The sequence below is a fragment of the Rhincodon typus genome, chromosome 5, assembly GCF_021869965.1.
Source record: "Rhincodon typus isolate 14 chromosome 5, sRhiTyp1.1, whole genome shotgun sequence".
NCBI classification, from domain to species: domain Eukaryota; kingdom Metazoa; phylum Chordata; class Chondrichthyes; order Orectolobiformes; family Rhincodontidae; genus Rhincodon; species Rhincodon typus.
In genome coordinates, this window is record NC_063336.1 from 62,322,318 (window position 1) to 62,334,621 (window position 12,304).

General features: G+C 41.5%; 1 protein-coding gene across 1 annotated transcript in view; it reads left to right on the forward strand.

Moving 5' to 3' along the window:
• LOC109914682 (laminin subunit alpha-2-like) overlaps positions 1–12,304 on the forward strand; it is a 378,683-nt gene that overhangs the window by 153,983 nt on the left and 212,396 nt on the right. The window contains exon 13 of the mRNA XM_048597042.1: positions 1,719–1,811. Coding sequence (XP_048452999.1) covers positions 1,719–1,811 — 93 coding nt within the window. The remainder of the gene's footprint in view (positions 1–1,718; positions 1,812–12,304) is intronic.

A 12,304-nucleotide genomic window follows, 5' to 3' on the forward strand; every position in this document is an offset into this window, starting at 1 on the left:
TACTGCTGAATTCCTTAGACAAAACCTACCTCTGGATTTATCTATTCTGATAGTCTCCTAGATTCTTGACCAGTTTTATTTAGAGAAGATTCCTTTAGGGAAATTTAGCTTATCCAAAATGCTGACAACAGCCTTTTCTGTTCATTTGTCACCTAACTTGCTGTCTTTAATTGGCTCCCAGTCCAAATTTATAATTCTCGTTTTTGTGTACAATGCCAACCCCCATCCTATCTTTATCGCTTTTTCCATCCCTCCAAACTGGCAGAACTCTCTATTCCTCAGACTCATGCTTCTTGTACAAGTAGCACTCCCCAACCTTTCCCATGGAAACCATGTTATCAGTTGTCTGGCCTTTTGCTCTAAACACCTCTGCCTCTCTATTTCCTTGTCCATCTAATTACAATGAGGAAAAATCGTATATCTTCAAGTTATAGTGGCATTTCATTGAAGCAGTCTTCTTTACCTGTACAGGTAGTTCTCCTATAATGCGATAGTTGCATTGTTATGTGACCTTGCACTATGGAAAATTGTGCTATAGGAAATTGCCATAGAAAATCACATTATAGGGAAATTGCTATAGAAAATTGCTATACCTGTACAACAAGAAGTTTGCGTTATCCAAACAGCGTCCACTATTCATCAATTGCATTACAGCCAATTCGCATTAACGAAACACACGTTATACCTGTATGTATTCATGTTGTCCGTCTGCCTTTTCTTAATCGTATCTTTATCCAGGGCATTTTTAACAAGGTGTTAAGTAGCTCATCACTGAGCGTGTATGAATGAATGTGAATGTGAGGGTTTGAGCATGTTTATGCGTCATATTTCCTGATTGAGGCTTGTTAATTTCACAGAATAACAGAGGTGTCACGGTGTATAAAGAGGCTATTCAGTCCAATGTGCCTCTATTGGCTTGTTAAATGAGCATCATTTTCTGTTGCAAATTGCTTGCTTTTTCCTCATTCCCTTCACATTATTTTTATTGAAATAATCATCTAATGCACTCTTGAATTCCTCAATTGAACCTGACTTCACCATACTTCCAAGCAGTGGTTTCCATACGCTAACTGCTCGCTGAGGGAAAAAGTTATTCCTCATCACATCTCTGGAAATCACTTTAAGTCTGTGCCCTCTTGTTCTTGTTCCTCCAACATCATTTCATTCTGCATTTAACCCACAGTACATTATTTTCTTTTAATATGATGACAAAATGATTACCTCTGTTCACTCAAACCGTCAAATTGTCAACTGAGCAATTATTATTGGAGCTTATCTTCAAATTTCTGAACTATTATTTAAAAATCACACCACTTTCCAAGTGTAAAAGAATTGTTAATATTTGAAAAATTGCAAGGATTCAATGGAGTCTTGTTAGTGGAGACTAAATGGTGGCCTTAATTTCTTACGGTGCTGTATAAGTTATCGTTTGAAAAGAGAGTTGTAAACACATTAGTGCACAAATTTCAGTTCAAGATCTTTGTATTGTCTCAGTTATTACAGTATGATGTGTTGTTATATGATGCATAATTGAGCAAAGTTATAAGTTTACATTCAAATACTTTAGTAGACTGATTTATATGAAAAATTACAATACAGAGGTTAAATTGGATTTTATTCTCAAATTTTGAAATGCTGTAGAAAAACATTTGAAGTGTTTATTTTAATCAGTAAAAGAGAGAACATTCTAAAGTTGTATTCTGCTTCTCTGACTGCAGCTGACAGCATATGGAGGGAAATTGATTTTCACCATCTCTGCTGACTCCACAGGACCTCTGTCACACAGTCAAAAGTCTCAAGTCATCCTGGAGGTTGGTATTTCTAACTCACTTTGTTTGTCTTTTCCAAATTAGAGGCCAGTTGTTCTTTCTAACTTTTTATTTATATGCAGAGTACAGTTACTTTCAAGTACTTATTCAAATGGTCATGAAACAAAAATTATTCGGAAGCATATTGGCCATTTGGATGCTATAATATGAAATTAATTTTGTTTGTAATGCAGGATGCATGCTAAAAGTAATCCTTCATTTTTTTTCCCCTCATAAAATCATTCTTCAGTTATGAGTGGTGTTCATTTTCATTATCACAGCCTTGGGTCAATATTCATAAATAAGCTAGGCATTGATCGAATCACACTGAGGTATATTTTGCCTTTCTTCATTGATCTGAACGAAAAGAACGTATGAATCTTACACTCTGATCTTTCAGTCAGAAAGCTTCTGTTAGAGGATTGAACATATAAACCATGCTGACAATTCAGTGTAGTACTGAAAGGGTGCTGGAGTGCTGTGTTACTAACCATCTTTTGGACGACATAATAAATTGAGACAATACTAGTTGACTAAGATGCCATGATATTACTGGAGGAAGACAGCAGCCATCTCCTAGTGGACTGACCAATTTCATCTCTCCATAAATACCAATCGAACAATTACCTGGCATTCATCAAATTGAGTTTTGATTTGAAGTATTTCAGATGTCTCACATTAAAAACACGATGTGCTGGAGAAACTCAGCAGGTCGAGTAACATCTCTGTTGAGAGTTAATATTTTATATCCGAGAAGAGGCTTTGGGCTTCAAACATTAACTCTTCTTTCTCATTTTACAGATATTGCCAGATCTGCTGAGTTTCCCTAGCACTTTCTGTTTTTATTTCACATGTCCAGCATCGGCAGTATTTTTCTTTTGTCCACATGTCTCAAGATATGTAAATATGCTGTATAAAATAAATCAATTCTTGCTTCCACCCTCGCTTCCTCCTCCTCTTCCACTCCCCCTTCCTCCCTCCCATGCACTTCCTTATTTCCTTCCTCTTCCTTTCTTTCAACGGCGCCACAATTACTTCTTGTTTTATACTATTGTTACAATTCATACTGCTCAAAAAGAATATTTTGGAAAGTGAACGCAGGGAAAGAAAATAAACATTTTTTTCACATTTTAGTTATTTGGTATATGACTGAGTGAAGAACTCATCCAGATTTTGCAGGCAAATTAAAAAGTGCTCCTTTTTCTTGATGGGAGTGTAGCAGTTAATTGGTCAGTGTTTGCTTATGTGTGTCTGTGGAGTCTTCTTTGTTCTGTCTGCCGTTAGTGAATACCATTAGAGGAACAAAAACTAATCTGAAAGCAAGCGGCAGCAAACTGGAAATTAGAGAGCAGAAGTGTTAGTAAAACAAATTTGTAAATAAAGCTCCTGCATTGGCAGATTGTGGTGTTTCATCTCTGCATGTCTCTGAGGCGCACTACATAATATTAGTAGCACATGTTGAGAATGATCACCAACCGGGTCAGTGCGCTCTTTGATCAGTGATTCATCCCAGCATCCTTGGCTGAGCCAACAACCACTAGCATCAAGGCACTGACCGCCCTTGATTGGCTACGATTGGCTGGTCAGGTCATCTGCATGACCGGCACTCCCCAGGCAGGTGCTGTACTCCCAGCTATGAAATGGCAGGCGAGTACCAGGTGGACAGAGGAAGTGCTTCACTGATACCCTCAAGGAGAAGTGCGGCATTCCCACAGCCACCTCGGAAGCACTGGTTCAAGACCATCCAAAGTGGAGGAGGAGTATCCAGGAATGTGTCGAGCACCTGCCTTGAGACTTGCCATTGGAAAAAAGGCGGGAGCCAGGTGAAAACAGTGTAAGGAGCGCGCCAATGCCCCTTCCCATGACCACCTTCTGCCCGAAGTGTAACAGAACTCCCAGAAGCCATATTGCATTGTGCAGCAACCTGTGGACTCACCCTGAGAGTGGAAGAGAGTCATTCTCGTCTGTGAGGGACCACCAATGATGATTCACCCTGACCAAACCCGTGCTGTACTGGGCAGGATGATCTCTGAGAGCCTTGTGCTCCTCAGGGATACGATTGCCTACGTGCAGTACAGGGGCATGGATACCTGCTTCATCAGCCTGGACCAGGAGAAGGCCATTGACAGGGTATTGCACACTCGCTGTCCGAAATGGGCTTTGGGGAGAGAATCCACAGTTGGATCTAACTGCTCTACACCAACATTGTTAGTGCAGTCTCAATCAATGGGTGGGAATCAAAGTTTCCCAATCAGATCCAGAGTCAGGCAGGTGTGCCCCCTGTCCCCTGCTTTGTTGTGTGTTGTACAGAGCCTTTTGTTAAGTCCATCAGGAAGGATGTGAACCTGGGATGGGTGACTGTTCGAGAAATGGAGGCCTAGAGGTCAAAGCCTCCCTGTACATGAATGATGACACTGTTTTCTGCTTAGATCCGCTGTCTGTGCGCACACTCATGAGCATCTGCGACCAATTTGAACTGGCCTTGGGAGCCAAGGTAAATCAAGGCAAAAGCGAGGCCATGTTCTTTGGAAACTGGGCGAACGATCCTTTATCTGCTTCACCGTCAGGACAAATTACCTGATTGGGAATATGATTCAGCAGGGTTGGGGCATGGACAAAAATTTAGGAAGAGCGTATTGCCAAGGTGAAGCAGAAACTGGGATTTGGGAGCGCCGCTCCCTCTCCATGGCCGGGAAAAACCCAGGTCATTAGGTGTGAGGTACTGTCTCTGTTGTTTAACGTGGTGCACGTCTGGCCCATTCCCTGAACCTGTGCCGTTACAGTCACCTGAGCCATCTTCTGCTTCATCTGGAGATCAAAGATGATTGTATCTGCAGGGATACCATGTACAAAGTTCTAGATGAGGGAGGGAAGAATGTCCCCATCGTGGCCCTCATCCTGACCTATGTGAACAGCTGCATCAAGCTGTGGGTAGACCCTCAGTTTGCAAACACCAAGATTCCCTATATACCGAGATTCTACATGTCCCTTGTGTTGCGAAGGATGGGACTAGCCTTGTTGTTGAACAACACTCCAAGTGGTTGGACTGTTCCACATCACCTGTCCTTTGTGGAGAAATTTGCAAAGAAAAACACCTTTGTCCACAAGTTCATCAGGAAGTGGTCAGCACATAGTGTCCTCAAGACCCTGTGGGAAAAGGAGGGTGGATTCTGTCGTGTGGTTCCCTGAGCAGACTGTCAAAGTCATTTGGCAGAATGCTTCATCACCAGAACTTGCCAACAAGCACCAAGATGTCTCTTGGCTGGTGGAGGGAAGGGCTCTAGCTGTGAGATCCTTAATGTATACCTGGAGTCTCTGCATTACAGCATGCTGCCTACAAAGCGACTGTAGTGGGGTAGAGACTGTCATATACCACTTTCTGGAATGTGTCTTTGCAAAGAAGTTCTGGAGAAAGATGCGGTTGTGTTTGTCGAGGTTCATCCTGAGCAGCTCCGTGATGGAGGTCTCTGTGCTCCAGGGCCTGTGTCCAGGGACCCACACCAAGACAAACATCAACTGTGCCTGGAGGACTATCAACTTGGTGAAAGATGCTCTTTAGTCTGTCCGAAACTTGGTGGTCTTCCAGAGCAAGGAGTTGACCTCAAATAGAGTGTTGCAGACTGGCCCATTCCAAGGTGTAGGACAAAACGCTGAGGGATGCACTAAAGCTTGGGGCAGCTGTCACCAAGGTGCTGTGGGGAAAGGTCGCTGTCTAAACCCTTTTGGCCAAAGTACAATGGAGGTCTGTTCAATTATCAGACCCTCCCGGTGCCTCAAATATATGTAAGTAGTATCTTGTGTAAGTAAGAAAACCTTGGGTTTGTTCGTTGGAAATGTCGGAAAAGTTGAGCTCCAACATTTGCTTGTTTCTATGTATGCAAAGACTGTATAGAACCGAACTGCTCTAGTAATTATGTTTGTATATAACGATTTTTTTAATGAATAAAGTATATTTATGAAATTAAAAAAGAAGTGTAATCACTGGATGGAGTTGTGCAGGTCACAAAGGGAAGACTTCAGCAGTTCAACTCATGAAAGGTTCTCTTCCTGAGAGTGTAGACAGCATGGGTATACCATTGTGAGTAGTAAAACAACAGATCATTTAAAGAATGCTAAGTTGAGATCACAGGCCTTTCAATGTCTCCCGTCATCAAGGCTTCAAAGTATCTAACTTGAGCAGCTACCTTTACCATTGTTATTTTTCACCTTTACTCAACCCTGTGACTGACATTCTTCAATTTTATGTTGACTCAATTATTTTAGTTTTCAGAAAGATCACAGTTCCAGTGCACTAAACTGATCAACGTTCAACGAAACCAAAGACAAACCTTTGCGGTATCTTAGTTTAAACTTGAAGACTGTATCTCAGCACAAAATTATGATTTATTTTGTTTAGCAAATGCAAATCCCTGAAGGCCAAACGATTGCTTCCTCATCTGCCGAATTTAGGCTGAACCGTCTGCCACTCACTCTGTAGAAGGGAGACACCTTGGTCATGTGCATTATAATTTCTGCCTTTCCAACATGTTAATGCTGAGCCTGCAGCAGTGGAGGTTGGCTGCACAATGAGCCTGGTTTGTCATGAACCTGTTTAGCAAAGGACCGTTCTTACCATGGAAATTCAAAGTCTGTCATTCCATTGAGGGATTTTGTCACAAGCAATTTGTTAGGAAGACACTCGGAAAGCTAGTGATTTCCCATGTTTCCCAGTCTTTGATTCACAGGAAGTTTGCTGATGAGTTTTGTTTGTTACTAATTATTACGTTGTTTTCCTCAGAGATATGCAGAGATGAAACACCACAATCTGCCTATGTGGGAGCTTTATTTAAAATTATTTTTTCTTAATATTTCTGCTCTCTCATTTCCAGTTTGCTGTCGCTTGCTTTCAGATTAGTTTTGTTTCTCTAATGGCACTCAACAATGGCAGACAGAACAAAGAAGAGTCCCCAGATACACATAAGCAACCACTGACATCAAGAAAAAGGAGCACTTTTTAATTTGCCTGCAAAATCTGGATGAGTTCTTCAATTAGTCACGTACCAAATAATTAAGTGTATTTTTCCCTACATTCACTTTCTAAAATATTCTTTTTGAGCAGTATGAATTGTAACAATAGAATAAAACATGAAATAATTGAAGTTTGTATCATATGGGCATTGAGATGGAAGGTAGGTTGTAGGTGGATTAAACATGTCATTATACAGTGTTAAAAGTGATCGATGACATGAATCACAGAATTGGTGTCGTGCAGAAGAAAACCATTTGATCCATCATCTGGCTTTCTGAATACACGCCATGACTTAACACCATTCATCATCGTAGAATCCCTACAGTGTGGAAACAGGCCCTTCAGCCCAACAAGTCCACACTGACCTATCCCTCTATAATCCACCTAATCTCCACATCTCTGAACACTATGGATAATTTAGCGTGGCCAATCCACCTAGCCTGCACATCTTTGGACTGTGGGAGGAAACCAGAGCACCCGGAGGATGTGCAAACTCCACACAGACAGTCACCCAAGGGTGGAATTGAACCCGGGTCCCTGGCACTGTGAGGCAGCAGTGTTGATCACGAGCCACCGTGCCGTCCAAAATTAATTGAAATGATCAGAATTCAGTTTCCATCAGCAGCCACGGTGGGATTTGAACTTATGCACCCAGAGCATCAGTTTGGGACTTGGGATTATTAGTCCAGAAACTTAACCAACGCACCACCATCTCATCTCTGAAAGTGAAGCGAGAAACCTGGGCTCATCCGGGAGTTAAACGCGGGACCTCTTGCATGTCAAGACTGTACAGTTCTCTAAGCGAGAACCATTCCCATTCTCCCACCTTTTCCTGTAATCCTGCACACTATTTTTATTTAAATAATTATACAAAGCTCTCTTGATTGACCCTGCCTCCACCACAATTCCGTGCAGTGCATTCCAATCAATAATTACCTGCTTTGTGATTTTCTTTTCCTCACATCGTATTCACTTTTCCAGCAAAACACTTCAAATTCGTGCCCTCTTGTTTTTGATACATTTTTGAGTGGGAGCTGTTTCCCACTGTCTGTTCCGTTCAGACCTCTCATGATTTTGAAAACCTCACTCAAATCCTCCCCGAGCCATCTCCTCTCCAAGAAAAACAGTCCCACTTCTCCATCTTCATAACTGAAGCATCTCATCCTCAGAACCATTCTTGTAAGCAACTTCTGGACTCTCTCGAAGACATTCAGATCCTTCCTGAAGTGTGTTACTCAGAAGTGTACACAGTCCTCCAGCTGAGGTCTAATATAAGTTGTTATACTGCATATATTTTGTCTTATACAGGTTCAGCATAACTTCCTTGCCCTTGTCCTCTCTATTAATAAATCCGAGGACATTTTAAGCTTGATTTGTCACTCTCTCCACCTATCTTGCTTGGATCCCCTTTAATGATATATGCACATATATACCCAGTCTCTCTGGTCCTGTTGACAGTTTCGAGTAGAATTCTTTATTTAGCACTGTCTGTCCATCATCCTCTTATCAAAGTGTATCACCTCACACTTATCAGCCCACTCCACCAACTTGATGATCTCTTTTTGAAGTTCTACGCTATCCCTTTTACAGTTCACGTTATTTCCAAGGTTTGTATTCTCAACAAATTTTGAAACTGGCCCCTATAATTGAAAATCTGTGTCATTAATATAACGTGGGAAAATCAAAGGTCCTAATACCAACAACTGGGGAATCCCACTATGACCATTCCTCCAGTCTGAAAGATAACTATTACCCATTACTCTGAGTTTTCAATCACTCAAGGCAATTTTGTATTCATGTTGCTGCTGTCCTTTTATCTCATGAGTGATAACGTTTCCCACAAGCCTGTTACACTTGCTGTACTGAACATCTTTTGGATGTCCTTATACACCACATCAACAAAATTACCCTGATCAATGTTCCCTTGTTACCTCTCATAGAACTCTAGCAAGTTTATTAAAAATGTTTTTCCCTTAGAAATCTATGCAGGCTGTCCCATATTTCTCTTTGTGACTAGTAATTCTATCCCAAAATATTATTTCTAGAATTTTCCTGATAACTATAGTTAAGCTGACTTGATTGTAATTGCTGGGCTTATCCTTGCAAATTTATTTGAACAATGTTTGCAATTCTCCAGTCCTCTTGAATTACCACCCAATTACAAGGAAGACTGGAAGATTGTGGTCAGAACCTCTGCAATTTCAGTTCTCACTTCCTTCAATATCCTTGAATGCATCTCATCTGCTCCAGGTGTCTTATCACCTCTAAGTACCCACAGCTTATCCAATACCTCATCAATTTGAAACCCTTCTAACGACTGAGATTCTGTCGCTATGGCCTGGTACTACAGCCATGCCATCCGCTTCCATGTGTAAATCTTTTTTGGTCTCTGCTTATCCTTATTCCTCCTTTTACCACCATTTAACTATTACATGCCTATAGAAGATTTTTTAAAATTTCTGTTGAGTTAGCTGTCAGTCTTTTTTCGTAACCCCTCTTTGTTTCTCATATTTGCTTTCTCACTTCCCTGCTGAACATTTTGTTCACAGTTATATTTTTTACCAGACATATTTTACCACACATTTGGGAACGGCACGGTGGCTCAGTGGTTGGCAGTGCTGCCTCACAGCGCCAGAGACCTGGGTTCAATTCCAGCCTCAGGTGACTGTGTGAAGTTTGCACATTCTCCCCGTGTCTGCGTGGGTTTCCTCCGGGTGCTCGGGTTTCCTCCCACAGTCCAACGATGTGCAGGCTAGGTGGATTGGCCATGCTAAATTGCCCATAGTGTTCAGGGATGTGTAGATTAGGTGGGTATTGGGGGGATGGGTCTGGGTCGGTGTGGACTTGTTGGGCCGAAGGGCCCGTTTCCACACTGTCAGGATTCTATGATATTTATCTTAAGTTCTGTCTTTTCATTCATTATCCCTTGAACTCTGGATTTGTTTTGCAGTATCTTCCCCTTTTGAGAGAATATATGTTGACTTTATCCAAACCATCTCATCTTTAAAGGTAGTCTATTGTTCAGCCTCAGTTTTTTCTTCCCAACCTAACTGGCTCCAGTTCAACTGGCCCAGTTGATGATGCTATAAACAACAGCATTCTTCCTTATATACCAGATGAGGGGAGATTAAGGGATAGTATTATGTTCCTTGTATTGGAAGGTCAGTTCTCCAGTTTCACAAAATTTGAAATGGTTGCAAAATGCAATCTGTGCTGAAGTGTCACAGGAACTGGAATGACTTGAGTAGATGATATAATTGAGCAAATCAACTTGTTGCCATGAATATCAAATCATTGTACATCCCAAAATGGCAAAGTTAGATGGTTTTGTGGTACTGTATTTTCTCCAAGTTGGGTTGGCTTGGGAGCCCTTTAAAAATGGTGTCTGGGATCCAATTCTTGGATTTCCGACCCTATCTGTGGGCATTCACCAGGGCTTTTTCAGGGTACGTGCTAATCCTGGTTACACACTCATCACCCCATACCTGGCTGACGTCATTGTGTAGATCAGCATGGCGGATTCCTTGGTATTTTTTCTGCAGGTGGGTCAGGTTTTTAATGGGTCAGAAGTTTCAAGACCGCAGATGAGTTGTAGATCATAATCTGCACAGAACTGGAATCTGTAAGCTGAATCCTGGTTATCTGCATCAATCTAAAGGTAGTTCAACAAAGATTTCATTATAGACAATATTCCCTTCCTACAGAATTATCAGCAGTATGCCATGACTTCATAGTTCTTGTCAATGTGATAGATGCCAATAGTGGTGCAAAGCTAATGTTCTACAGCTTTATTTTTAATTTCTAATGTGTGATTCAGTGGCACAGAAAGCCCTATTGACTAAGTTCATGACCTGTAGTGTTCCAGAAGATAATTTCGGCCTCCTTGACAGGTTCTTTAGCCAATGAAGAAATAAAGCAGAACATGCTCAGAAGTTATCACGCTCTTGCTAATTTGACTTGCACAGCATGATTTGCTGCTCTCTGAGGACAAATGCACATTTGCAGCATTGAGAGTGGCTTTTTAGAATACAGAATGAGAGCAGCTGGAGTAAATGCTACTCAAGATAACCTCAAAGCCACACACGTATTTCCAATCCCATCTAATGTGAAAGCATTGGCATGGTTCCTGGCTGCCACCAACTTCTATCACAAGTTTGTCCCAACCTGCACTGAGATTGCCGAGCCTCTTCCGATGCTAATGAAGAAAGTCAAACAATGGAAACGGACAGGCACACAGTGAACGGTAATTGGCATGTTAAAGGCAAAAATAGCATTTGCACCAATTTTTAAGCATTTCAACCCGCATTTGGAAATGTATGTCAGCACAGTTGCATCAGGAAACCAGATTGAAGCTGTTACCCTCATAGGCCATTGAAAGAAGTGAACAGCCAATTGCTTTATCATCATTTCCATTGTCAGAAACTGAACATACATACTCTGCTGGAGAGCAGGAAGCATGAGCTGCATCTACACTGGTTAACATTGGTACATTCATCTCTTGCTGGAAAGTTCACTGTTTGCACTGATCAGTAATTGCTGGCTACACTGACAGCACCACCCACTATCCAGATCCCTGCATGGCCCGATTGTCCAAAGTTCAGTTCAACTTCCATGTTGACTCTGTCACTGGTTTACACAGCTGAGCAGTTGATATGCTTAGCTGCACCACTATCCTAGACAGTGGTAGCGATAGTGTATTGGATTGCAACATCGAAGACTGTGTGCGTGTAATGTGCTTCGCTGTACTTTTGTCCTCGACATTGTTAGTGATAGCTAGCGAATTGCAACGTTGAAGATCACTGTGTGATCATAGTCATTTCACTCATGACCATGAATCTTTTCACTCAAGGAATCAAAGGCAGAATTGGTAACAGACAGTGTTCGGCAGGAAGCGAACTCGAAGCTAAAAACTAAGAGGCCTTATGAAATAGAGGAAGACTTGGTCGTGTATTACAAGTCTGGTGGCCAGCAATGGATGTGTTAATGGAAGTGCTCTTAGAAACAACGCAGTTTGGGTATTCAGTGAGAAAATATGTTGAACAGTATCCGTACCTCTACAACCAATCCTGTGGCCAACAAAACCATGGCAACAACTCCCACACAGATATTAAATAAGAACAAAAAAGTACTGGAAAAACTCAGTAGGTCCAGTAGCATCTGTGGAAACAAACAGATTTAACATTTTAGGTTGTTAAGCTTGCATCAGAACTGAGGAAAGATAGAAATGTGAGAATTTGTGAAAGTGGTAGAAGGGGGAGGCAAGAATAAAGGCAAACATATATGAATAGAATGAAGGCCAGAGGAGATTACATAACGGAACACTTCATGATGCAACAGCAAAGTAAATGCTAGCAAAAGGTTGCAGCAGCATAAAGAGCAGACATTTTAAAAAGCACTTGTAAATGCATCTTCTTCACACAAAAGACATGGTGTGTCATCTTGGCATATCTCCAAGATACAAAATTGAATAGGGAATGTAGCAGAAGAG